The sequence below is a fragment of the Trichomycterus rosablanca genome, chromosome 1 (genome assembly GCF_030014385.1).
Source record: "Trichomycterus rosablanca isolate fTriRos1 chromosome 1, fTriRos1.hap1, whole genome shotgun sequence".
Classification (NCBI taxonomy): Eukaryota; Metazoa; Chordata; class Actinopteri; order Siluriformes; family Trichomycteridae; genus Trichomycterus; species Trichomycterus rosablanca.
Window position 1 is genome coordinate 44,003,080 of NC_085988.1, and position 26,828 is coordinate 44,029,907.

At 38.0% G+C, this 26,828-nt stretch overlaps 1 protein-coding gene across 2 annotated transcripts; it reads right to left on the bottom strand.

Moving 5' to 3' along the window:
- Nucleotides 1-185: 185 nt before the first annotated feature.
- On the bottom strand, nt 186-26,616 carry hps5 (HPS5 biogenesis of lysosomal organelles complex 2 subunit 2). Of its 2 annotated transcripts, XM_063003298.1 has the most exons (23): nt 26,504-26,616; nt 22,143-22,268; nt 21,221-21,331; nt 21,075-21,139; nt 18,894-19,086; nt 18,635-18,765; nt 18,319-18,555; nt 18,161-18,232; nt 17,164-17,252; nt 16,252-16,430; nt 15,349-15,507; nt 12,702-12,858; nt 11,468-11,582; nt 10,678-10,824; nt 10,534-10,593; nt 8,021-8,589; nt 6,331-6,451; nt 6,062-6,211; nt 5,749-5,868; nt 5,322-5,435; nt 4,899-5,005; nt 727-1,093; nt 186-385 (listed from the first exon to the last, which is right to left on the bottom strand). In XM_063003298.1, the coding sequence occupies exons 2-23, from the start codon at nt 22,242-22,244 to the stop codon at nt 325-327; spliced, it is 3,426 nt and encodes a 1,141-aa protein (XP_062859368.1). In that variant the 5' UTR covers nt 22,245-22,268; nt 26,504-26,616; the 3' UTR covers nt 186-324. The 2 variants fall into 2 exon arrangements, with proteins under 2 accessions (XP_062859368.1, XP_062859376.1); XM_063003306.1 differs by lacking the exons at nt 186-385; nt 727-1,093 and adding an exon at nt 2,500-2,652.
- Nucleotides 26,617-26,828: the final 212 nt, after the last annotated feature.

Sequence of the window (26,828 nt, forward strand, 5' to 3'; positions counted from 1 at the left end):
TGAACACTGGATAACAGACTTGTGGAAACTTATCAATTTTGTTTTACAGGTTTAATAATTCTAATTATTAATTATAATATTGATTACAATAATTATAATAATTACTTAATATGTTAAATTGTATATTTACTGTGTCTTGTGGTTGTCAATTACCATTTATTGGATTTACCAGGCCATGAGAAATACTTCATTTATACTGGTATACACCACACATCTGGATCCAGATCAACACGCAAAGATTGTAAATACTCTACCTATGCCCTGTGACATTAAAGGGTAGAGTGTAGAGCACATGGTGAGGCGATCAGAGAAGAGGAATTTTTATTATGCTTGCTGAGACCAGAGGAACCGATCACATCGCTCCAGCATAGTCTGGATCAGAGCTCTGACAAGAGAATAAAACAGAGAAATACAAGCACTAAGTAAAACAGTGACAAATACCAGACAAGTAAAACCTGTAACACAGTGTTTCTAATATTTGGTGTACACTCATATAACTAGGGTTACTCTAAAATACTACATAAATAAATTCCATGTATACTGAATGTGTATGCTAGCCATTGGAGAATAGCTATCAAACACAACCTTATTTAGTTACAATTTGTACTGTATTTATGCAAACTGTTGATTGTAAATAACCCACGACACACCAGATGAAACATATCTTTCATTATAGTGCTAAAGCAAAAGAGCATTTCCTGTATAATTCATTAGGTTTATCCTCACCTTTGCCTTTTCTCTGCCACTCTTAGCAGCTCACACACCAGTGTGAAATGGGCACTATGTTCTGAGTGCAGCCCACACTCCTGCAGTGCTGCTATGGTTTTATCCGGCCCTATGGCCCGTGCCAGGCACAAGGCTAACTTTTCCACACTGATATGGCTGCTCCAATCTCCTGAACCGTTCACCAGGTCACTTGGTCTGGCATGGTCGTCTTCACTGTTGGTGTTTGCTGTGCAGCTATCGTTGTCAGTGCCATTACTTGTGGTGGGACAGGTGGCATCGTCAGAAGTTAAAGAACTTCTGATCTTTCTTTGTTGTCTACAAAGCTGGATCAGAAACATCCAGTCCTCCATTGTCTGTGGAACTATACCTAGGGAAGCCCAGACACAGCATCTTATCAGCAATTATCAGCTTATTTATTTGTCTCCTAAAGAGGAGGCAGTGCCTTTTCAGCAGGTGAGTCTGCGTTTCTATATGTTTGCTGGACACCTGGTGGCCACTTATTATCAATACAAAGGCGCTGTCTCCACTTGACTCGTAGTTATCTTGTATAGTGGACACACAGCGCCACCTAGTGTTCAGCGGCGATGTTTGCGCAAAAACGGCATGTGTTGAAAAGAATCATGACAAGGGAACAATGCTTAATTTAATTGCTTTATTGTATTTATAAAACACGTCATAGTTGTTTTATTTGAAAGTGACATGCATTTGCAACTATGTACAACCCCTGGCAAAAATTATGGAATCACCACTCTTGGAAGATGTTCTGTCAATTGTTTAATTTTGTAGAAAAAAAATAAATCACAGACATGCCACAAAACTATCATTTTTCAAAATGTCAACCTTCTGGCATTAAGAAACAATAAAAAAAAGAAACAAATATAATAGTTGTGGTCAGTCACAATTGCTTTTTTTTTAGATCAAGTAGAGGAAAAAAATATGGAATCACTCATCTGAGGAAAAAATTATGGAATCACTCTGTAATTTGCAGTTTAAAAACAAAACATCTGCAGCAGATTAGATTTGCTAATTATTCTTCAGTTTAAAAAGAGTGCTCACACCTCGGAGAGCTGTTGCACAAAGCAGATTGTCATGAATCATGGTTCCAACACAAGATATGTCAGTTGAAACAAATGAGAGGATTATAAAACTCCTTCAAGAAGATAAATCATTGTGGAATGTCGCAAAAGATGTTGGTTGTTCCCAGTAAGCTGTGTTTAAAATCTGGACCAAGTACAAACAAAATGGGAAGGTTGTAAAAGGGAAGCATACTGGTAGACCAAGTAAGACATCAAAGCATCAAGATAGAAAACTTAAAGCAATATGTCTTGAAAACAGAAAATGCACAACAAAACAAATGAGAAACAAGTGGCCGGAAAGTGGAGTCAATGTCTGTGACTGAACTGTAAGAAATCACCTAAAAGAAATGGGATTTACATACAGAAAAGCCAAACAAAAGCCATCATTAACACCTAAAAAGAAAAGAACAAGGTTAAAGTAGGCTAAAGAAAAGCAATCGTGGACTGTGGGTGACTGGATAAAAGTGATCTTCAGTGATGAATCGCGAATCTGCATTGGGCAAGGTGATGATGCTGGAACTTTTGTTTGGTGTCTGTCCAATGAAATTTATGAAGATAACTGCCTAAAGAAAACATGTTAATTTCCACAGTTGTTGATGATATGGGCCTGCATGTCGGGTAAAGGCACAGGGGAGATGGTCTTCAATAAATGCCAAAGTCCACATTGAAATTTTGGACGCTTTTCTTATTCCATCAGTTGAAAGGATGTTTGGTGATGATGACTTCATTTTTCAAGATGATAATGCATCTTGCCATAGGGCAAAGGACGTGAAAACTTTCCTTCAAGAAAACATATAATGTCAATGGCATGGCCTGCAAATAGTCCGGATCTCAATCCATTTGAAAATCTCTGGTGGAAATTGAAGAAAATGGTCAATGACAAGGTTCCAACCTGCAAAGCTGATCTGGCAACAGCAATAAGAGACAGTTGAAGGCAGATTGATAAAGAATTCTGTTTGTCATTAGTTAACTCCATGCCTCAGAGAGTTTAAACCATTATAAAAGCCAGAGGTGGTGCAACAAAGTAATAATGGTGCAGTGTTTTCTAATGATTCCATAATTTTTTCCTCAGATTTGAGTGATTCCATATTTTTTTCCTCTACTTGATCTAAAAAAAAAGCAATTGTGACTGACCACAACTATTATATTTGTTTCTTTTTTTATTGTTTCTTAATGCCAGAGGGTTGACAGTTTGAGAAATGATAGTTTTGTGGCATGTCTGTGATTTATTTTTTTTCTACAAAATTAAACAATTGAAAGAACATCTTCCAAGAGTGGTGATTCCATAATTTTTGCCAGGGGTTGTATACTTACAGGATACGTTCTGTTAATTTGGTAAGTTTTGGAACTAAATTAGCTCCACAGAATCGTTCGCAACTGCGTCTGTTTCCTTATTTGTGGCTCCACATGAATAAATGGTCACCTGTCACACTGGTGTGAATGCAGGCTTGGCTGAACCAAATGCAATCAGCAAAATATAATGCAACGTAATCAATTAGGGTTTAAACCATTATAAACTGTACCTTGTATTTAAAGCCTGATGTCATTGGCAGTCAATTTTTGTTTGTTTATTAGAATTTTAATGTCATGTTCTACACTTTGGTTACATTCATGACAGGAGAGGTAGCCAGGTTACACATGATCCATCTGTTCAGGCTCAATGTCAAACACAATCAGATCAGACTTGTTAATTCATGTTGATTTACTCAAGCAACTAAGATGATGCTTCTGCATATGTACTATCACTTTTGTGTTTTTTAAACTTGATAAGAGCATCTGCTTTGGTTGAATAATCTACTATGTGCCATGTTGCTACTTTTTTAGTACGTTCAATTGTTAGAGGTATTTTACATACTGTCAAGCTGGGCCGCTTTGCAGGCAGTGACTTCGGTCAAGCCTGGTTGTTGGGGTGGATGCTGTGGAGCTTGTTCTTAATCTGCTTTTCCCATTCATTCTGCCACATATTTTTAATATAGGCTGTGATTAGTGGTTTTAATTCAGATGTTTTCTTTGCTAACTGCTCTGCTTTCTCATTTCTGACACTGCCACAATTTTTGGAGTTCTCTCAGTTTTCCCAATATTTTATTCAGGCAGGACTGAGAGTCTGTACTTATCAGTGGTCTTTGTAAACCTAAACTCTTAATATGAGGATTGCCTTTTCTGTGTGCTGGTCAGCTACTATTGCTGTCATCGGTTTTAGAGCCATCTATGAAGAGTAGAATGTGGACAGGAAATTATCCACTCATGTCATTGAGGAATTAGTTTAGGTATTCATTTAGGTGTGTGTTAAAGCAATAAGCCACGAGAGGCCGTGCATTACTGTGATTTTAGCACGGGGATGACGTTTTTGGCACGACGCGAAGCGGAGTGCCTAAAACTTCTTTCCCCGTGCTAAAATCATAACAGTAATGCACGGTCTCGAGTGGCTTATTGCTTTTATAAAACGGCGGTCAACATGAAATATAATAAATACAACAATGTTTAATTCATAAATGTATTTATTGTGTATAAACTTACAATAAAGCATTCTTCCGCAACGCAAAATAGTTCGATTAACAGTGTTGCTAGGCAACATGAGGGCGAAAATAACATTAACTTTTTCTATTCAGTGGCGTATTAATATGGAATGATGTGAGGTGGTCCTAGGTGTGCGTTTATCGGGGATTTTACAACGGCTTCGAACGCGGCTCAGCCAATCAGATTTTAGGACCGGAACTATCCGTTTTATAATAATTTTTTGGAGTTTGGCAATGGTGATGCCATTGCTGTATGGTTGGATTATGGTGTTTGGCTTCATTTTAAGTAAATTAAGACAATGTTAAATTTTTTGGCTGAAGGGTTGTATATTGTTTGGTCTGGCGTTGTACAGCAGAGCGTATTAAGGGAAAAAAGTGGCATTATATGCTGGGTTTAGTGGGTTTTCTCTAAGTTTGCGGAGTACTGGAGGGAGAGCTCAGGAGTCTGTATTCTCAAGCAGATTCCTCAGCCTCAACATACATGCTTTGTGTAACGTTAACATAACTTACTTTGCTATAAAAGATGCATACTAAAACAGAAAAAAATAGTTTAAGATTTAAAGATATTGAAGCTCTTTACCATTGGGTTCCTCCAGTAGACTCATATCATCCAGTTTGCAGATGGCTGTGAAAGCCTCTTCACGGAGTTGCAGCTCCTTGCACAGGTGCAGGTAGCCAGTCCAGTAGCTAAGAAAAAACATAATCTGCTGAGACAAGAACTAATGTGGATCCTGTACAGCAGTGTTTAAGGAATCCAATGTAGTTGTAGTTGAACAAACTTGATTGTGTTCTTATTAGCAAATTTAAACCACCACAACAAACATGTCTTTTGTTTAGAAAACAACTTAAACAAATAACTTGAAGCACACATTGCCTTGTCACATGACCAATTAAAACCCTAAAAAAACTGCAGTATTATGCAGGATTAAAATATTGCTTCATGAACTTGGATCTTAATTTACTATCTCACTTTTACTAACAGCAGGAGTATTACCACACTTACCCATTATTTCTGCATGACTCCAGTATCTTCTGTTTGCTGTGTAGGTCAGCAGGCAGGCGGATCAGTAAAAACAGCAAACGCCCATAGCCCCAGCGGAAGAAGTGAGAGTGCCATCTGACATAACAAGGTAAGGGTAAAGTGCTGCATTGTAGTTTACTGTCGTAGAATCACACAAAATACTACATCTAGCATGTGCTATAAATCACTAAGCATCATTTAAATGTTAATACTTACAAATGTAAAATTCCTTAACATATGGTAGAGGCCAAAGCTCTAAGACCACTAGTGAAATTCTGTTGTTTACATCATATTACCTTGTTTAATATGTAAAAATATTAAATATACTAATGCATGTTCTACAAGAACAGTTATTGCAACTGCCATTTTAGACATCACACACATTGGAAGTGAAATAACTAAATCATACTTTGGGTGTCCTTCTTCTGTAATTGTATCATCCTTCCGTGGTGCATCATGGCTAAGAGCCAGCTCCAACCAATCTTGGCGTAGAGTCTCAGGCTGAAGGAGTGACCCCAAGAATAAGAGTCTATAAAGAAAAAAGTGTCTATTTTATATTAAGAAAATTTAGAAAAAAAACCTATTAGGACATGTGACACAGGATTAATTGTATTTCAGCAAGAGACTTTACAACTTAAAATCCAGATACTCTGAATGTATGAATTAATGCATACATAATTTACATAATATGTAACTACATAATTATTATATAACTTAAATACCTTTGTTCTTCAGCTTGGGACTGAACCAGATTGTCTAGATATGGCAAAAAGTGATTGGGCTGAACCATGGCCATGATGTCAGATGGGAGAACTGTAGGATAAAACTGTGGATATGCACGAACTGCCATCTCTCCATGCTTCTCATATAGTCTACAGCAGAAAGAACAGAGATAACAAAGTAAATCAAAATAGATTAAGTACTGTTTTAAATAGTCCATTGGGCTGGTAAAGTTAGAGATGTATACCGCTGCTGTGATTACATTACATACCTGTATAGGTGTGCAAGCAACATTGGCGCATTCCAGGACTGCAGCTCTCTCAGACTGCGCAAAGATTTTAGCAAATCTCCTTTCTGAATGACTTCCACCACCTTACTGGCCTTGGTAAATTCTGCAAACACACACCACAAAGGAAAGAACATGCTTTGGTTTTTCTATAATATGGGTTGGGGACCTTACACACTCATAAACAGCCTTTTGACGATGCTTACATTATATTGACTTGTTTAATAGGTATTTTGAAAATACTGATTATACTCATTTGCATGTTTCACATAAACAAATCAGCTTGTTTACTGCATTTGAGACATCACACACATGTGCAGTAAAAGAATAACTCATACATAATAATTCATACATTAGGTGTCCATCTTCTGTAAGTGTATACTCTTTTAGTGGTTTCTAATGACAGATCTGTTGTACTTTTAAACACAAAGTCTAACAGTTTCTGTAACAATTTCTAACAGCTTTCTAAGGTCCAGCTGTAATGACCTATATCACAGTATAAACAATACATCTTTACTAAGAGCCACTTTTGTGGATCAAAAATTACATCACCCATAGCTAGAACGAGCCTAAGTGTTTTTTTTTATTAGACAGCTAAGTGTTTTCCATAAAACTACAGAATTAAAACTAAGAATGAAATATATGTTAAGGGATTGATTGCTTAAATGTCATGGTTGCTAAGGTGTAGCTAGGTGGTTTCAAGTGGTTAGTTTGTATCAGAAGGTCCAGTAGAGCCAGGGAATACTTACTTGATGATGCGACATACATACCTAGAGCCAGCTGTAGAACATGGTATACAACCATACAATCATTGTTAGCTTGGTGTAAAACCTTATCGTTTATTCTCCATGCATGGACTGAGCACTTTCTAGATTCCCTTCACAAGTTGTTTTACATTTTCAGCATTTAGCAGACGCTTTTATCCAAAGTGACTTACAGTACTGTGACAGTATACAGTCTAAGCAATTGAGGGTTAAGGGTCTTGCTCAAGGGCCCAACAGTGGCAAACTTGCAGTGGTGGGGCTTGAACCAGCAACCTTTTGATTACTAGTCCAGTACCTTAACCAGACTACAAGTGTTTAACCAATGTAATGAAAATTTTTAAAGTCATAATGTGCCAAGAAGATACGAGGGATCTCCACACTTTTTCCGCACTTTTATATTTTGGTTGGAAACAGTGAGGGTGGGAGGAGTAATTAAAGTAATTGGTCGTGTCTGAGAGACTGAGAGAGAGCTTATAGTCCAGATTTAGCACCATCTGATTTCCACCTTTTGGACCATTTAAAGAAGCTTTAAGGAGAACAAGATTTTTTTATGTGATGATGATTTGAAAGCAGTGGTGCATCAGTGGCTACGTGCTCAACCAAAAACATTTTTTTGCTGACGGCATTAAAAAGTTACGATGCTGGGAGAAATGCATAGGAAGGTGACTATGTAGAAAATTTAAAAAGTGCAGAAACTTTTTGAAGAACCCTCGTACAAGGGAGTTTTTGAGAATTAAAACAATAATTAGTTTTTGTTATCAATAACCAAACATACAATTTTGCATTTAATAAAATCTGATTATTTTGGATGACTAAAACTGTACACCTATACACACATGTTAGTTTTATTAACCATATTGTAGTAGCAATAGTGTATATAAACAATTCAGGTGTTACCAAAAAACACTCACCTAGCATGCAAGCGATATAGGCTTTCAGAACGTCTGGCTGCTCTCTGTACCTCAACATGCACATCCTCCTCACTCTGTCCTTGTCCAGCAGGTAGAAGAACTTGAGCAAAAACACACACACCTTCTCCACCTCTCTATCACCTGCTCCACCTGGGCATCCAATGTCCAAGTAAAGACAGGCAAGCTGACACAAGTCCTCCTGGAGGTCTGAGGGCAAAGGCTGTTCCACCGGAGCTACAATGGCTGGTGAAGGCACTGTTACAAGAGGGGTGAAGCTGAGCTTATTGTCTTTAGGGCTCTCTCCCACCACCAGGGCTAAGGTAGGATCTGATTCTTGCTGATAATTTACAACATTATCCGACTGATGGGGTGTGGAAGAGGACTGGGTGCTTGTGACTTCATCTTGTATTTCCAAGCTCTTCTTGTCATGTCTGTCAACTTCACTCTCCCTCTCTCCCCTGGCATGCTCCTCTGGACACAAGACCCTCTCCAAGACAGGAACCCACTCTAAAAGCACCTTGCTTAGACTTCCTGGGTCTAAGAGAACTAAAGGATCCTGGATCTGTAAGCTAACCGGGGCAAACACAGAAAAAAAATCAGTGCAGTTGGATTTCTGTCAGATGTTCTGGATGTACAAGTGGCTACTGATTTAAGAACATCCAGTAAACCCTAAAAGTTCACAAACTACCTGTTTACATTTTGTCATTTTTTTTTATTCACACAGTATTCTTTACTAATGTCTATCTATCTATCTATCTATCTATCTATCTATCTATCTATCTATCTATCTATCTATCTATCTATCTATCTATCTATCTATCTATCTATCTATAAACACACACATTATATATAATGAATTTAATCACAAAATATATATACACCGATCAGCCATAACATTATGACCACCTCCTTGTTTCTACACTCACTGTTTATTTTCACTTACCATATAAAAGCACTTTGTAGTTCTACAATTACTGACTGTAGTCCATCTATTTCTCTACATACTTTTTTAACCTGCTTTCACCCTGTACTTCAATTGTCAGGACCCCACAGGACCACTACAGAGTAGGTATTATTTGGGTGGTGGATGATTCTCAGCACTGCAGTGACACTGACATGGTGGTGGTGTGTTAGTGTGTGTTGTGCTGGTATGAGTGGATCAGACACAGCGGCGTTGCTGGAGTTTTTAAATACTGTGTCCACTCACTGTCCACTCTATTAGACACTCCTACCTGGTTGGTCCACCTTGTAGATGTAAAGTCAGAGACGATCGCTCATCTATTGCTGCTGTTTGAGTTGGTCATCTTCTAGACCTTCATCAGTGGTCACAGGACACTGCCCACAGGGTGCTGTTGGCTGGATATATTTTTGATTGGTGGACTATTCTCAGTCCAGCAGTGAGAGTGAGATGTTTAAAAACTCCAGCAGCGCTGCTGTATCTGATCCACTCATACCAGCACAACACACACTAACAATACCTAAATAATACCTACTCTGTGGTGGTCCTGTGGGGGTCCTGACCATTGAAGAACAGGGTGAAAGCAGGCTAAAAAAAAGTATGTAGAGAAACAGATGGACTACAGTCAGTAATTGTAGAACTTCAAAGTGCTTCTATATGGTAAGTGGAGCTGATAAAATGGACAGTAAGTGTAAAAACAAGGAGGTGGTTTTAATATTATGGCTGATCGGTGTATATATATATATATATATATATATATATATACATATATATATATATATATATATATATATATATATATATATATACACAGTATATAGAAATTGAGTAATTAGTTATTCACCGGGCAACTGTGATAATGCTAAATAAACCCACTTATTCAAACCACAACCATTATAAATACAAAATATGAACCCCATTTCTCATAAAGTTGGTTGGAACATTTGGTAAAATTTTATAAACACATGAATCTGGGATTCGGTTATTGTGTTGAAACTATAGCAGGACAGTTTCTCATGCAATGCTGTCTGATGGTCGCACATACTCAACAGTTGATTTCTAAGCTTGCCTAAAATAGACTAAGATTTACCCAGATTTCCTGATTATTTTTACAATAATATGTATGATACATGGTGAAAAAGCCTATATTTGCCATCTTTCATTGAGAAATGCTTTTTGAACTTTTTGAGCTTTTAAACATTATCTCACAAAGTAAAGGGCAATTTGGAACAGATATCCATCAGCAATAATATTTCCAGTCTTTACTGTTCAAATGCTTTACAACACTAGCCACATCAGAGGTCTTATCTGGTAATGTACAGACTTTTGTGCATACTGGACCCAGACTGAACCCAGACAAAAGCTATTTTGATTTGCTATGTTGACTCTGGAGTGAGCCTACATGTCACGTTTACCCAGTCAATTCTTGGTCAGTATGTTCATGTGTGAAAAGGGTAAACGAAGGTCTTCAAAAATTCTATTCAAAATGAGCATTTCTCAAACAACAGTGTTGAGCTGCCTCTGACTGAAATAAGATTAATCAATCAGTACTCACATGGCTTTCTCTGTTGCTGCCCTCAGTTCCTGTAGATCCTTCTCAACATGCTCAGTCTCCCTTAAATTCGAAGAGATAAAAAAGTGGAAGATGAAACTGACCGGCTATCCTGGAGCAATTTTAAAACACTTAAAGGAAACATACTCATTGTCCACTTCATCTGAAGATAGGATTGCTGAGCTTGTAACGTCTCCCTGTACACCTTCCTTTTGGTCAAGTCGAGGCCAAAGGTCAGTGTTCATTTGCAGATTGTTAATTTTCTCTGTTGTCTTCTTTACAAAGCTTGAAACACTGAGAAAAAACACACACACACAGGCATTTGTTTTCACATATAAAGCTATGTGTATTATAATTAGAAATGTCAAGAATAGATGTAAACTAAATATACAAATAATTCAATACTACAGACCTTAGAGTTAAACGAATTACAGCAAATTATTAAAATATAACAGCAAAACCCACAGGACTATAACAAACGAAACATATCAATTTCAGCTGCTATGTGGAATGAAAGTACGGTAAGGGAAGACTCTCTCTAAATCTAGCAGCCATATAGAAAGAGGAAGTCAAAACAGAAAATCTGCTTTTGGCCAGGTGCACTTTGACCAGTGACATGGTTTTCTTTTCCTTATTCTGTCAGGTTTCAATTCCCCTTTTTGCTGAATAATAAAAGTGAATCTTTCCTCATTTACCACAGTGTATTATACTAGAATTTTGTAATAAACAAATTAACTTTAGTCTTTGTGTGCAGGTACAGCTGTTATTTTCCTTACTTTTCCCCCAAACAAGGACTTTTTGACATTCCAGCGTCTATGTTTTTATGCTTGGCATCTGCGTGCTAGTGCACAGCTAATGAGTGTATGCACACTGCCATCATTCCCATGCAGAACACACTATGGCAATGATTAAGCTCCCTGAGCTTCTGATGTGTTACCTGTCTTTTACAGCCTGCAGGGCGACACGTGGTGGTTTGGGGCGGAATGACAGTGGTAGGTGAAACTGCAGAAGATCTGATTTGTCCTCCTCTACATGTGCACATGACTGAGTGTCTGAGGATTAGGATGGAAAGAGGGGAGCAGTGGAAGAAAATAGTAAGGAGAAAAAGTAGGTGAAAACAGCAGTGGAGATGCAGATAGATGAAATGTGGTGGAGAAATCAAAACAGAAGACAAAGGGAAAAAATGAGGTCAACGAGGCAATGAGAAACCAACTGTTGAGTAGAAAAATATGAGATGATAAAAATCAAGAAGTACACAAAGACATTAATCTTAAATGGATGCATCTGGGGTTTTAATTAGATTTAGGGTTATATTTAGGGTTACCTGTTTTTCAAATGACAATAATAACATTTTACAGCTAGGCTGTGAACATATTTGGCAATTTATTTTCTATTCTTTCTAATTAATTAACACAAACTGCCAGAGACATTGTTTTTATTGCTTCAGTTGTAATATTAAAAGTCTAGCTGCAAAAAGAAAGCTTTGTTAACATTAAAATTAGCAATCGCTTTCCAGAACAGTTATTCAATGTTTCCTCAAATAATCCTATACCATCTGGCTTCTAAATACCACTCCTGTAGACCTACTGGTGTAAATACCCTTTTCTTGAGTCAGCTCCAAGATAAGCTGGTTTAGGTTGCTGGAGACTATGGAACTGTGCAGCCAGTAGGACCCCAGGATCGAAGTCAAACACTGCCAGTGCCAATTAGTTTGCCTGAGTGGTTATGCTAAATTGACACTGCTTTTGTGCTAACAACATTGTTGGTAATTTGGTTTCAGTGCAGCACTTCTGAGAAGTTGCTCTTTTAGGTTGAAAAAGGTTAAATATTAAGTTCATAACAGGCATCAGGAAGGTGTCAGGGGGAAAAAATCAGACTGCTAAAAGACACAACAAACCCACCTTTTACGCTTTACTTTATTTTATTTCACATATTCTCACCTTGCACTCACATGTTGTAATATCATACAAAGTACAAACCTACAGCACAATCTTCCTTGCTGATTCAGTTGCTCATGTATGTCAAATACTCTTGATCTACATTACAAGTGCAGGACTTTATCAGTTCCTATTAGTCCCATTGTGCATTAAAAGCTTCTCAAAATACCTAGATAGGGCGACCCCTTTATATTAGATTAGCCAGTGTTTGCTCTCTGTCTGTTTCCCTCTTACCATGCTCCCCCTGTTCCTCCTCCTGAGCAAAGTTAAACTCCTTCATCCTTTCCTCCAGCATTGACTGGCTAACAAGGGAGCTGGTGTCCTCATCTGACTGGCTGCCTCTACGGCTGATGACACGGTAGATTCCACAATCCAGGACATTGAAGCTCCCCTAATGAAACACATGCATCTAGTTAGAAGAAAATATGTGAACAATGCTGCCAGCTTATTAAGAATGCTTTCTGAACACTACTTCCTTATGTGGACACTACTTTCTTACATGTAAGGGAAAGTGTGGCCCGAACTTAGATTCTCATGTGTCCAGCCTGATTTTGACCACAGATTAAAAGCTTGGGAGGAAGGTTGGCAAACATTTATGTAAAATTTGACATTTTAATTCTCAAAAATAATCCAACAGGAAAGCGCAGCTGAAGAAAATGACAAAAGCCATTTAACTGTATGCAAGAGTTTAATACTGGTACCTTAAAGACACAAGCAGAGTTACAGTCTGTCATTTTTAAAATACAAAAAACTACATTTTACGCTTTTTGTTTCAGTTTTCACAACACTTGAAATTTTATATTTGCATGTGTAGTAAAAGTTAGGCATCATTAATTAGGACTATTACATTCACCATATTTTATAAAAGATTAAATAGAAGAAGTGAAATAAAACACTGAAGTAAAACCCCCTTTCATGTTTAAATAGTTCCTTTTTCCTGTCAGTTTGTGGTACAGTAGTCTGATGGAGCCACCCCTTACCTCTAACAAGAGTTAGTGTAGAAAGAATGTTGGGCAGGTGTAAAGAAAGAGTATTAGGGTGGGACAAAACTAGTTTAAAATGTACTATTTAATGCCAAAATACTTGCTTACTGACCGAAAATATTTCAAATATAGCTGTGATGTGACATGCAGTAATAACGCAACACCGTATGCTTGGTTTGAATAACGTTTAAGATGGCCAGTACACTATTATATGTTTTGCCACAAAACCTAAAAATAAATTGTGGCCTTATTCTCTATATTTATTTGACTATTTTACAAGTAACTGGTAGGATCATACACCATGGCTAATTAAAATCAAACTTTTGACATATACATAAAACAACGATAAGTTATTGTCTTTGTTTTGATATTTAGTAAGTAAATCTAGTATTTATGATAAAAATTATGCAAACGTGTATTATCCTAAAAAATGCCCACTGTTTTTTTTCTTTTAATTGTGTACCCAATTTAATCAACCATTTTGACATTTAAATGTTGGAATAGAGTTTTTACTTGCAGTTATGTGCAATTCCAAACAGCCTTTTATTTAATCCACTGCACATATGCCCCACTCTATAGACTAAGTAGTGTGACCTTAGGCATTCAGTCCCAAAATAAAATAAAAAACAAGGACAGATAAACAAAGGAATGTGCTTTAATAAGTGCAAAAAAAGAGTAAATCCTTTATTCAGAATTAAAACTTCTTTTTCAGCTACCTCTGTAAAGTTTTATTTTGAAGTTCATTGAATTGCTTATCTTCAGGAAGCACTATTTTAGGCAGCATAATCTGGGGCACATCTAAAGCTTATTTGCCTGGTTAGCGGGTGATATTTAAAAGTTACTGAATCAAGGTGAATATACAGTATAATTCTGTAATCTTCATTTGTCTGGGTTGGAAGGGTGGGCAAGAAAAACATTTAAGTCCGGCTACATTTTGCTAAAAGTACACCAAGGCTGTCAAAAGCAGTTGAGAAAATGAAGGTTGAACTTTTTAGCCATAATTCCAAAAACAACACTCCACATCGCTAACAGAACACCATACACACAGTGAAGCTTGGTGGTGGCAGCATTATACCTTGGGGCTGTTTTTTCTTACTCCAACCTGACAAATTTGGAATGTTTTTGCATTGAAGAGTGGGCAAAGATCACGGTCATTAAATCAAAAGATGCTTCAACAAAGTATAAGTTTAAGGGTTAAAGATTTCAGTTTGTTTTTCAGATGAATTGTACAGATTATAAGGTGGAAATAAATCTAAAATAGAAGGAATTGGAAGGTATGTATGTGTGTATGTATGTGTGTGTGTCTATGTACAAACCCCATTTCCAGAAATGTTTTCTAAAACAATAAAAAGAAGAATCTGTGATTTGTTCATTTTCATGAATCTTTATTTAACTGATAAAAGTAGAAAGAAAATATTTCACTGTTTTTACTAATTTACTTTATCATATTTTGTAAATATAAACACATTCAAAACACTCATTTGATGCCTGCAACAGTCCAAAAAAGCTGGGACAGAGGCATGTTTACCTTTGTGTTCCATTACCTTTGCCATGAGACTTTTTTATTGGTTTGGGAATTGAGGACACTAATAGGTGATGGTGCCAAAATCCCAGTTTGTTGCTTATACATTGCAAAATCACAGGTTCTCGACCAGAAAAATTGGTGCTGTTCAAGCCCCATGACCTTTCTGGTCTGGAACCAACAACCGGTGATGCAAATGGCAGGGTGCAGGTGTGTATGTATATGTATGTATGGATGTTTGTGTGTATGTATACAGGTTAGTATGTATGTATATAAGTAAGTAGGCATGTATGTACATACATGTGCATGTATTTAAACGTAACACAGTTGTGCAGACAGTTTGCTTTGGCCTTGCAGTTTTTAGACTAAGACTTACATGAGAAGAGATGCTACTTCTGCGACTGCTACAGGCTGAGTCTAGTGGCTCCAGCTTGCTGATAATTTCGTCCAGCTGGCCAATAAGCTCCTGCTGAGAGGTGGAATTAAGCTGGGCTTTGAGGTGCTCTAGGCGATCAACAGACACAGACTTTCTTGCCTGTGAAGGGAAAAAAGAAATAGAACTTTGAGGAAAAGAGAAAAAAAGAAACAATATGAAAGATGCAAGAGAGTCCAGACCAACAGACCACAGGCATCACAAATACATATTTGGTTCTAATGGGCACAAGGTGAACAACAGCATCAGGTCCAAAATTTCCCCCGCAACACTGGAATCTTACATTTGTCGATTACCGTTATCAGCTATAAACATTGTTTACACTGATTTTTCAACAGCTGATGCTTAATATTTAAATTAGGAGTAAAGCTGGAGATCCCACACACAATAGCAATGTTGAAAAAAGAACAGGCACTCGGCTAAAATGTGTAATTCAACACTCACTTAACATGCAAACGCATGTGTTACCAAACACTGGTATCATGCTAAAACGTGCAGTTCAGCTGTGATGTAAAGAACGTTGTATTAAACTGCACTTGTAGCTATATGTAAAAGAATATGTTTCAACAAATGTGATTATGATATTTTGCATTATGTCCTTATATAAAGTAAGCCTGACCTGATTATAATAAATAATGTTGTCTAAAGTAACTCTGAGGTACTGGTAGCATCTTGATCAGCATCTAATAGTGAGTTCTGGACATTTGCTGCTGTGTGACCCGAATGCCCTTCTGTTTCATTATGCTTTATAATATTTGCAAGTAACCAGTGCACCTTTAGGTGTGTGTGTGTGTGTGTGTGTGTGTGTGTGTGTGTGTAAGTATATGTAAAAATGTGTGTTTGTACCCTGGATGTTATTATTGCATGCTGAAACATGCAAGTGACAGTAGTAGCCAGTGTCCAGCTCTCTCTCTTTATAAGTCTCTCCACACAGCGGTCAGCAGGCAACAACGACAGGTGAAACAGATGTCCATCACCATGAAGACAAAACAGCTCGTTGCGGAACACCGCCAAGTCAACAATGTCTATAGTGACGATAGTGAAATAATAAAAAAGCAGATTTTACTAGAGAAATAATTATCAACGTCAACATTTAGTATTTTTCAAGGGCAGTCTAAATGTGAACAACTGAAATCACAACTGAAACTATTAAGAATTCCTGCTAACTTACTAGGTTTAACTAAGGATGCTTTATTTTTCAGTTTGACTGGTTAAAGCTTACAAACCTCCTAAATGCTCACAAAGGAAATATTTTGTAAAGCATTATTTGAGTAGCAAAGCTTTCCAACACCTTTAGCATTTTTGTGAAGTAATTGCCCCCATTGTTACTTAACCAAACAACTAATTAAGTTCAAATGGTAAGCAGATTCAGCGAAATATTCACACCTCCCCAAAATATGCAGAAGGTAAACGGGCTATACTAAACTGCCCTATAAGTTGGTGAGTGAATAAATATGTGAGTGTTTGATACCCTGCAATGGACTGGTGCCCTGTCCAGGATGATGTGATTGGCTGATTGGCAAAAAGAAACACAATGTTTAACATAACGTGTTGTATCCTTCTTTAGTTCTTTTGACATCAGTTGTAATGTGAAGTGTAATAAAATGATGCAGAACTAATCAGAAAAAAATAATTACCTTTCACAGCTCATGTCTACATATTTAAATGTATGCAGCATTTACAAAAGGTAAAAAAAAGAAACCTAGAAGCAACAGCTACTTATTTTGTACCTCCTTTTTTTGCCAGCATGTTCCTTACCTTTGATCCTGGTCCACAGCAACACCTGCCCATTCTGAGGTGTAAAGATATAGATGGCAGAGTCTGTCCATGTTAAGAGGTTTTGATCACTAAAACACATAGATGAACAGGAATTTACAGTAAATACAAACAATGTTTTTAGTAATACACTGTATGGACAGTGTGCGAGACACATTAATTAAATTCACGTGTTTTATTTAGTCCCATTGCCACAAGGGTAAAAAAAAAATCAAGCACCTAGACATGCAGAAAAAAATGGATAATTCTAAAAAGACCTCACTAAATTCCAGTGTGGTACTATAATAGAATGCCACCGTTGCAACCAGTCAGTTTATAACATTTCTTCCCTCCTAGATATCCCATGATTAACTGTGAAAAGTTATTATTGAAAAGTGGAGGTTTAGGAACCACAGCAACTAATCCACGGAATGGCAGACCATGTAAAGTTACAGAGCAAAGCCGCTGAGTGCTGAGGTGCATAGTGGATAAAAATTGCCTCTGATGATTCAACAACTGCAAAACTCCTCTGGCATTAAAGTCAGCATAAAAACTGTACACCAGGAGCTTTATGGCATGGATTTTCTTGGCTGACCAGCTGCATGCAATCTTTACATCACCAGGCACAATGCCAAGTGTTGAATGAAGCTGTGAAAAGCAAGCCGCTCCTGGAATCTGGCAGTAATGAATAATGCTCATCTATCTGGTAAATTGATGGACGAGTCTGGGTTTGGTGAATGCCAGGAAAATGTTTGGTGCCAACTGTAATGTTTGGTGGAGAAGGGATAAGGCTGTGGGGTTGTTTTTCAGGAGCTGGCCTAGCCCCTTTGTTTCCAGTAAAGGGAACTTTTAATGCTTCAGCATACCAAGACATTTTGCACAATTGTGTGAACAGAACAGCCAATCATGTCTGTGTAAACAGCCAACTGGATGAACTCGGATCTCAGCAGTGGAGTGCTAGCATGTTCTACTGGTGTGCCACCAAGCATGCATAGTTTACCTGAGGTGAAGCAGTCGAGGAAAGGCGAGGGACTGAGGGCTCTTCTGAGCTAGGTTGTACTGTGGCTCACTCCTAAATGAAGACAAAGATATAGATTTATATTAATAAAGGCAATGAAATTAAACAGAAGTATTAAAGAGGCGCTCAAAGATACATACTTGTAAGAGATGAGAGGTAAGGCAGGAAATGCAAGCAGCTGTTTAAACTGATGGGTGCTAAGAACCTCTCCATTAAAGTTGGCCTCCCAGATGCGTGAGCCTGGACGAGCACAGTAAAGCAGGTGGCCACTTCCTGTGGCTGTGCCTGGACCTTTTGACCCAGCTTGCTGCTGGGGTAAAAAACAAGCTCCATACTCTCCGTCCCGCTCCTTATTGCCTACACGCCAAAACTTCTCCCTGAGACAAAATAATTAGAAGTAAAGTTTTCAATCACAGGTGTTTCAATCACAGTAAACACATTGACAAACATCCGCACCTTTCAGTGTCACAGAGGTAGCAGCGGGTGAGAGAAGAGACCAGCAGCCGGCCCTCTAAGTATCCCAACTGTACCACGCGAGAGTCCACTGTTGTTATGGTTTGAACTGGAAAGATCACAAACCCCGAACCCTATGCAAATGTGTCCAAACATACAACATCTTTAGTGTCTGGAATGTGAGTAAAAGGTTAAGCCCCTAGTTTCCTACCATTGCCTTTGACCCATGCAGTTACATACTGACAGTTTAATGCCACTCTACCTTGCCAAGTTTGGAAGATCCGGCACGTATGAAGGACACTTTTCCTGCAGCGTCTCCAATAAAGACCCGTGTGGCTACTGTGTCCCAGCACAAAGCTGTTATGGCCTGGCCACGGTGCTCCCATGAAACACATGCCCGCTCAGGCCGTCCACGACGCTCCAGCTGCAGCTCCCACACCACTACAAGTCCTTCACTGAGGTACAGACACAAAGACACCGTTTATTTACAATTTAATTGTAAGGAAGAGACCACCGTAAACATGGTCAGAGCAGACATTAGCATTTGTTTAGTTGCAATTACAACTGAATATCATAACTGACAATGTCACATTCATTAAAATCCATGGGCTGTCTCCTATTAATTAAGCAGCTACTGTTTTAGTGCACAGTCAATGTCACAAGTTTAATGTCAAAAACAGTCGTGGACAAGTTTGTATCTTCAATTCACCTTTGCATGTCTTCGGACTGAGGGAGGAAACCAAAGCTCCCGGAGGAGACCCACGCAGACAGAGAGAGAACCCGGACACCTTCCTCAACACACTGCACAACATATTCACAACATACTGCACAACATACTCATGCCACAACCTACTCACATTCCCTTTCACCAGGGGGACGGACCAGCGCAGGTCTGTTGTCATCAAAGACAACACAAGTTTCCACTGGCAACTCAGGTACAAAGTTGGTTCACTAAACACCCAAGATTTGTTGTGCTTCACCTGGCACCACACCCTCCATTCCTCAATCCTATTGAGCATTTCTTTTAGACCTGAAAGTGGTCTAAATGACTGTCAAATAAGCAAGTTTGTGGTGACATTGATGAGGGAGCATGACATGGATGTGGATATGTCAATCCAGGTGGCACTTCCCCTGCTCTCTAGTCAGAGAGAACATCACCTGTAATGTCAATGAGAGTTGTGGAGCCAAGTTATGTTTATGTTTATTTGTTTATTAGGATTTTAACGTCATGTTTTACACTTTGGTTACATTCATGACAGGAACGGTAGTTACTCATTACACAAGATTCATCACTTCACAAGGTTATATCGAACACAGTCTTGGACAATTTAGTATCTCAAATTCACCTCACTTGCATGTCTTTGGACTGTGGGAGGAAACCGGAGCACCCGGAGGAAACCCACGCGGACATGGGGAGAACATGCAAACTCCACACAGAAAGGACCCGGACCGCCCCACCTGGGGATCGAACCCAGGACCTTCTTGCTGTGAGGCGACAGTGCTACCCACTTAGCCACCTGTTCCGCCCGGACCCAAGTTAAAGAAAAGATGCACCCTATTTTTTATGTCAGTTACAAGCCTAGTTGTTACTTTTAGGGTTTTCTTATCTATGCATTACAGTATATACACCATGTGTATATACACCATGAAGTACTGTTCATGAAAAAACATTCCCCTTGTTTGTGTTTTACTTTATCATGATTGTGAATATGCATAAATAGCCTGTATATTTGTGAAAATATATGTACATACGAGTACTGTGACAGACTTTTACAGCTGTGCCCTGATTCCTAGTGAGCATATGAATGTTAGTTTGTCTACTATGTGAGTGTTCAGGCTTCTTAATGGCACATTTATCATTTCTCTAATTGTATCCATCCATTTTGTTGCTGGCCATCCTCTTCCTCGTTTACCTCAAACTCTTCCAAGCATAATAGCCTATTCCAATTACTTGGTTCTTCTCAGGTATAAATACAATTATATTTACTAAATTTAGCGGGAGCCCAACAGTGGCAACTTGGTAGTGGTGGGGCTTGAATCAGCAACCTTCTGATCACTAGTCTGTTACCTCATCATGTGTTAGGATATAATAAAATACTATTAGTTTCCATTTAGATTACATTTTAACTTCAACATAAATACTGAAGTGTTTACCTTTGCAATGTTTTTGCAATACCTATTAAGTATGACTTATGTACTTAAACATATAATCCATGCCAACAGTATAAATAAGACAATGTAAGGCAAAATGCTGTCAAGTCCTTGCTATGAGTAATGTTAATTATATTTTACTTCTATTTTTGACACGATTTCTAAGAGGAATTCTTGGAAAGCTCTTCTTCTAAAAACTGATACTTGCAAAGCAGGAAAAACATCCAATAGCCAGCAACACATTTATTCTGCTCGTCATGTTCGTACTAAATAACCGGGCAAGATGACGTACCTTGTTGCTACAGCAATGAAGTCGTCATCATGAGGGCAGCATGCTATTTGTGTAAGGGAGCCTTCCTAAAGAAAGAAACAAATGTTGTTAAATAATACTAGTCTACATGTAAAACATTTTGGAATGTCGAGATAACAAATCGAGACCTTGTGGGTGAGGATAAGTCTCTGTTTCCATCCGTCTCTCTGGATGAGGTGAAGCCCTCCTGCTGAAGTACCAAGAGCCAGCCACTTTCTTGACACTTCAAGGCAAGTGCACTATACAGATACACGCACACAAATGAAAAAGGATGACACATTGTATCTACATGCTCCATGTACAAAGACAAGTTAAAAAAGAGAAAGACTAAAAAGTAATATCATCCTTTTAAAAAAGTTTAATGCTTACAGTGCATGAAAAAACTATTTGTCCCTCACCTGATTTATTTCTATTTGATTTAAATTGCCACTGCAGGATATTTCAGGACTGATTCCCTAACCAAGCTTTGGTTAACTTAAAAGTAATTGGAATCTTTGTCTTGCTGGAAAGTCCAATTATCACCAAGGTTCAATTTGACCACAGAAGGCATAACATTCCTCCTCAAAATGCCTTGGTATTTCTGTAAATCCATGATGTATTCACACAGTAAAGATTGCCTGTACCTGCCACAGAAAATGTCTCCACATCCTCACTGACCTACCTCCATGCTGGACCATGGGGATAGTATTCTTCTGGTCATAAACCTCACCTTCCCTGTGTTATGTAAACCGTTGATCCATATGATCAAACAGATCTAGTTTTGATTTGTCACTTTATAGAATTCTGCAGACCTATTCAAATTCCTTCTGGTGTATTCCAGTCGACACTTATTGTTCTTCATGGTTAAGAATTTCTTCTGTTCATTTTGTCTGGGGGTTGAATATTTTAATTGCAAATGTCATGATTTGCAATTAGCTCAGATGACAATTTAATTTAAATACACAAATGCACATGTATTAGCTATACCTCACCTACCCTGTACTGAAACTAAGTGTGTAAGAAATGCATTCATTCAACTTTTGGAGTATGTAAGTAAGGTGACTGTGTTACCTTGAGTCTGCCTGAGTCCAGACGCAGGGCTGAGAGCAAAGGGTCTAAACTGTCAAACTCAGCCAAGACATGAGTGAACTGTTCAGGCACCACCGGGATCATTCTGATGAGCTCTGAAAATCAGCACTAGAAAGACAGAAAGCATTATAATTAAATAAGCATGACCACAAATCGCCTTTTTCTACACTTAAATGAAGTAAAAGCAACAATTTTTAAGTTGGAACCAGCTTATGTGACGGTCACTTTTCCCTGAGATCAACAACACTTGACATATTTACAATCAGTAACATGCAGTGTATGGTGTCACATGTTTGTCTTCTCTCAATACAAAGTAATTTTCAACAGGATAAGGTTTACCACAAAGACAATAAGTAATGCCAAAACCATGCCTTTAAAATAGTTTTTATATGTAATGCTACAGAGCAAAGTTTGTAAACCTTTGGAATTATCTGCATTTTTGCACTAAATTACATATTTATTTCAGTAAAATAGAAAAGTTAGAGCAAAACAAAATGACAGCCGACTTAAAATGATTGCAACCACAGCTTATTAAATTTAAAGGCTGTTGTTTTGCAGCATGCCTCAAATCTAAATAATTAACACACAAAATCATACAAATTATGCATACATACAGATTAGATTTTAAACATCATAGAACAAATCCCTTTAGCATTCTGTACAGTTGATCATCATTACTGCATTTAATATTAATATGTTAATATTATGGTTAAAAGAAACCCTTATTTTCTTCACCTCTTATAACAATCTGCACAAGTTTGCTCGTGTAACTCCAAGTTTATTTGTTTTACTAAAGCATTGTTGACTGTCTACATTCACTGTCCATTTTATCAGCTCCACTTACCATATTGGAGCACTTTGAAGTTCTACAATTACTGACTGTAGTCCACCTATTTCTCTACATAAGTTTTTAGCCTGCTTTCACCCTGTTCGTCAATGGTCAGGACCACCACAGAGTAGGTATTATTTGTGTGGTTGATCATTCTCAGCACTGCGGTGACACTGACATGGTGGTGGTGTGTTAGTGTGTGTTGTGCTGGTATGAGTGGATCAGACACAGCAGTGCTGCTGGAGTTTTAAAATACCGTGTCCACTCACTGTCCACTCTATTAGACACTCCTGCCTGGTTGGTCCACTTTGTAGATGTAAAGTCAGATACGATCGCTCATCTATTGCTGCTGTTTGAGTTGGTCATCTTCTAGACCTTCATCAGTGGTCACAGGACGCTGCCCACAGGGTGCTGTTGGCTGGACATATTTTTGGTTGGTGGACTAATCTCAGTCCAGCAGTGACAGTGAGGTGTTTAAAAACTCCAGCAGCACTGCTGTGTCTTATCCACTCATAAAAGCACAACACACACTAACACACCACCACCATGTCAGTGTCACTGCAGTGCTGAGAATCATCCACCACCTAAATAATACCTACTGTGACCATTGACGAACAGCATGAAAGATGGCTAACAAAGCATACAGAGAAACAGATGGACTACAGTCAGTAATTGTAGAACTACAAAGTGCTCCTATATGGTAAGTGGAGCTGATCAAATGGACAGTGAGTGTAGAAACAAGGTCATAATGTTATGGCTGATCGGTGTATTTCTTGACTTTGCAGCAGTATAATGCACAATACACAGCACAGCACCACCACGACCCTGAGCAGGATGGAGCAATAGTAAAAAATAAAAATGCATGAATAATGTTAGCTGATAGAACATGTCTCTCAGCTTTGCTAATGTTTTTTTTTTAACTAACTTTGTATTTAACAGTGGAAAGGGTATTTTATCATAAAAGTATGCAGGGGTGGCTAAAGGACCCAGTCTGATGTGAATATATGGTCTTCGTTGTTGTTTTTCTGGTCTTTTTGATTTTGAAATAAACAATAACAACCATACTAATGATAATAAATCAAATTGAATAAATAAAAACAAGATGTGAAATAAAACTGGTGAACAATCTGATGCATGTCATGTATTTACAACATTGCATTAGAGGACACATTCATAACAAAAACATCAGGGTGTGTGGCACCAAACCCGCACATTCCGACTGTGTCGCCACAGAATATGCGTAACTAACCTCTGCAAGCAAACGCTTTAACTTATTCGGTTTTGTTATATATAAAAGAATCATTTGTGAGCTGAATAAATAAATGAAATTAAATGCTGGTGGTGACAGAAAGATAACACTATTATTGCTGCAGCTAAGTTTTAGCGCCGAGGCATGACTGAGAATCACGAGACCTAAGTGAAAGCAAAGAGACGATGCTGCCTTCACATGCTCCTCAGATGATCAGATTTCTATTTAGAAAGCAATTCAATCGAGTGTTTTAACAGGCCTGCCACTATTAGGACATTTTAACTGACCTTTAATTTTTGATACACTTTTGTAATCGATTAAAAGTGGAATTATATGCACTAATGATTTAATGGCACTAGTATATTTTTCCTTTTTATATATAGGTATGTTATCACAAACAGAGAGTCAATAATTACAGAACAAATAATCATGATCAACAGTTCAAATTTATACATTCTATTACTTAATATAGATTATGTATTGCAAATTTGAATGTTTTATTTATTTATTTTTACTTCATTATATATATATATATATCGCATTGTTAAACAACAAAAAATAGGTACACATATTTCATGGTTTAATAGACTAAAACAATATTGAAGGCGCACTGGTCAACATTTGATTGTTCATAACACTGGAAATACAATGAAATTATATGTAGAACATAATGAAACAGAACTGTCAAACATTCTACTCAAAACAAATGTATATAAGTCCGAAAAACAGCATCTGGGTTGGCTTGTTTACGTTCCGGCCATGTTATAGTCATGTCTTCCGCACTTTGCTCAGAAAAAGAAAGTTCAAACTGAATTAATTTTCAACCTCTGCAGTATCAAGCAACAAAATGGGGAAAACACAGAAGCTTGTCTTTTGTTTGGTCTGTCCAATCTGTGAGAGCTAATAAACAGATTTATATTCCAAGTTATAGATGTAGCATATTATTGGGTCTGTATGTAGTACTGATCCAGCACAAATATTCAATAATCTGATTTAAAGTAGACAAGTGCTACCTGTCTTTCAGCTGTACAAGCAGACTTGTTAATATTACACTGAGAACACCTTTACTACCCCCTAGGTTAGAATTGTGTTGGTTTGTTTTAGTTTTTTCATAATCTGAATAAAGGTACGGTGGCACGGTGGCTCGGTGGGTAGCGCTGTCGCCTCACAGCAAGAAGGTCCTGGGTTCGATCCCCAGGCGGGGCGGTCCGGGTCCTTTCTGTGTGGAGTTTGCATGTTCTCCCCGTGTCTGCGTGGGGTGCCTCCGGGAGCTCCGGTTTCCTCCCACAGTCCAAAAACATGCAGTCAGGTTAATTGGAGACACTGAATTGCCCTATAGGTGTGTGTATGTGTGTCTGCCCTGCGATGGACTGGCACCCGTGTCCAGGGTGTTACTGGGTGCCTTGCGCCCATTGAAAAGGCTGGGATAGGCTCCAGCACCTCCAGCACCCCCCCACCCACCCTAATTGGATAAGCAGTTAAGAAAGTGAGTGAGTGAGCGAAAGTAATCTGAATCAGAAATTGAGCTACAAGCTTTAGTCAAATGCAGGACAACAGCAATTCACTATTATTTATTATTTTTTAATGAAAACATGCTGGACTCCCTTGCAACAGAGCCATTGAGGGCTCAACCATGGTGATTAAAGTATAATATGACTATGATTTAATTACATTAATAATCATTGATCAGTTGTGTTAATCTCAAACGATCACAGCTTTTTAAATACTTAGGATAGCAGTGACAAGCATATGCATTATGCACAACATTGCTAGTTGGAATCGACTATTCTGATACTGTTTTAATGTTATAATGTAAACATTACAGACACTACAAACACCAACCAATGCAACTTTTTTTAAATAAAGTTGTTTTCTTTCTACAATTGGCATCTGTTGTATTATAAAGACAAGTTAGAAATCCAGATATTAAAAGCATTTTCCAAGAGTTAGTTTTTGCTCTATGAGTGTGTAACTTGTTTTTACACCAATTTGGATAACACACGAATGTAGCATAAACTAGGCTTAGCCCATTGACAGTAAGGTATGCGGACTTTGGTCAATTTCTTTATGGTATAAACCAGTAACTAGCGTACATAAACATGTTATGTATGAAACCACCCATAAAGTTAGTTGGCTCATAGTTAACTTACTGACCTCTGAAAGTTATTTGTTAACGTAGTTTTCACTTCGCGTAGCTGTCAAGTCACCACAACGGTACAGTAGTTAGGAATAAAAGTTTAGTAGTAAATATAGAGACATTCCTACCTCACTACACCTAATAAAAGTGCTCATATCCAAGTCCTGTGGGTTTGGTCACTTGGTTATTTCTGACAGTTCCGTGTTTAGTTTGGAGGTTGTCTTTTTCTGTACTGCCTGGTTCCTCTTCCAACAAACACACTATAAACAATTTCACTATTGAAAAACCACCGTGTTTTCCTACCCGTTGTCTGGCAGTTCCCGCCTCCTCAGATCAGATTGGCCAACAGATTGCGCTCAGAAGTAATTCGCCAATCGTATGATAGTAAGCGTCTGACACTAACCAATCATAACAACGAAATCGGGACTTTTCTGAAACATGTTAATGGAAAAT

Coding starts and splice junctions, on each gene's coding strand:
- hps5 (XM_063003298.1), bottom strand. CDS start 22,244: ATGATCCCGGTGGTGCCTGAACAGTTCACTCATGTCTTGGCTGAGTTT. Junction 18,556..18,634: donor TACCTCTGTGACACTGAAAG/GTGCGGATGTTT, acceptor ATTTTGTCTCAG/GGAGAAGTTTTGGCGTGTAG. Junction 10,825..11,467: donor CTGCAGGCTGTAAAAGACAG/GTAACACATCAG, acceptor GTTTTTTCTCAG/TGTTTCAAGCTTTGTAAAGA.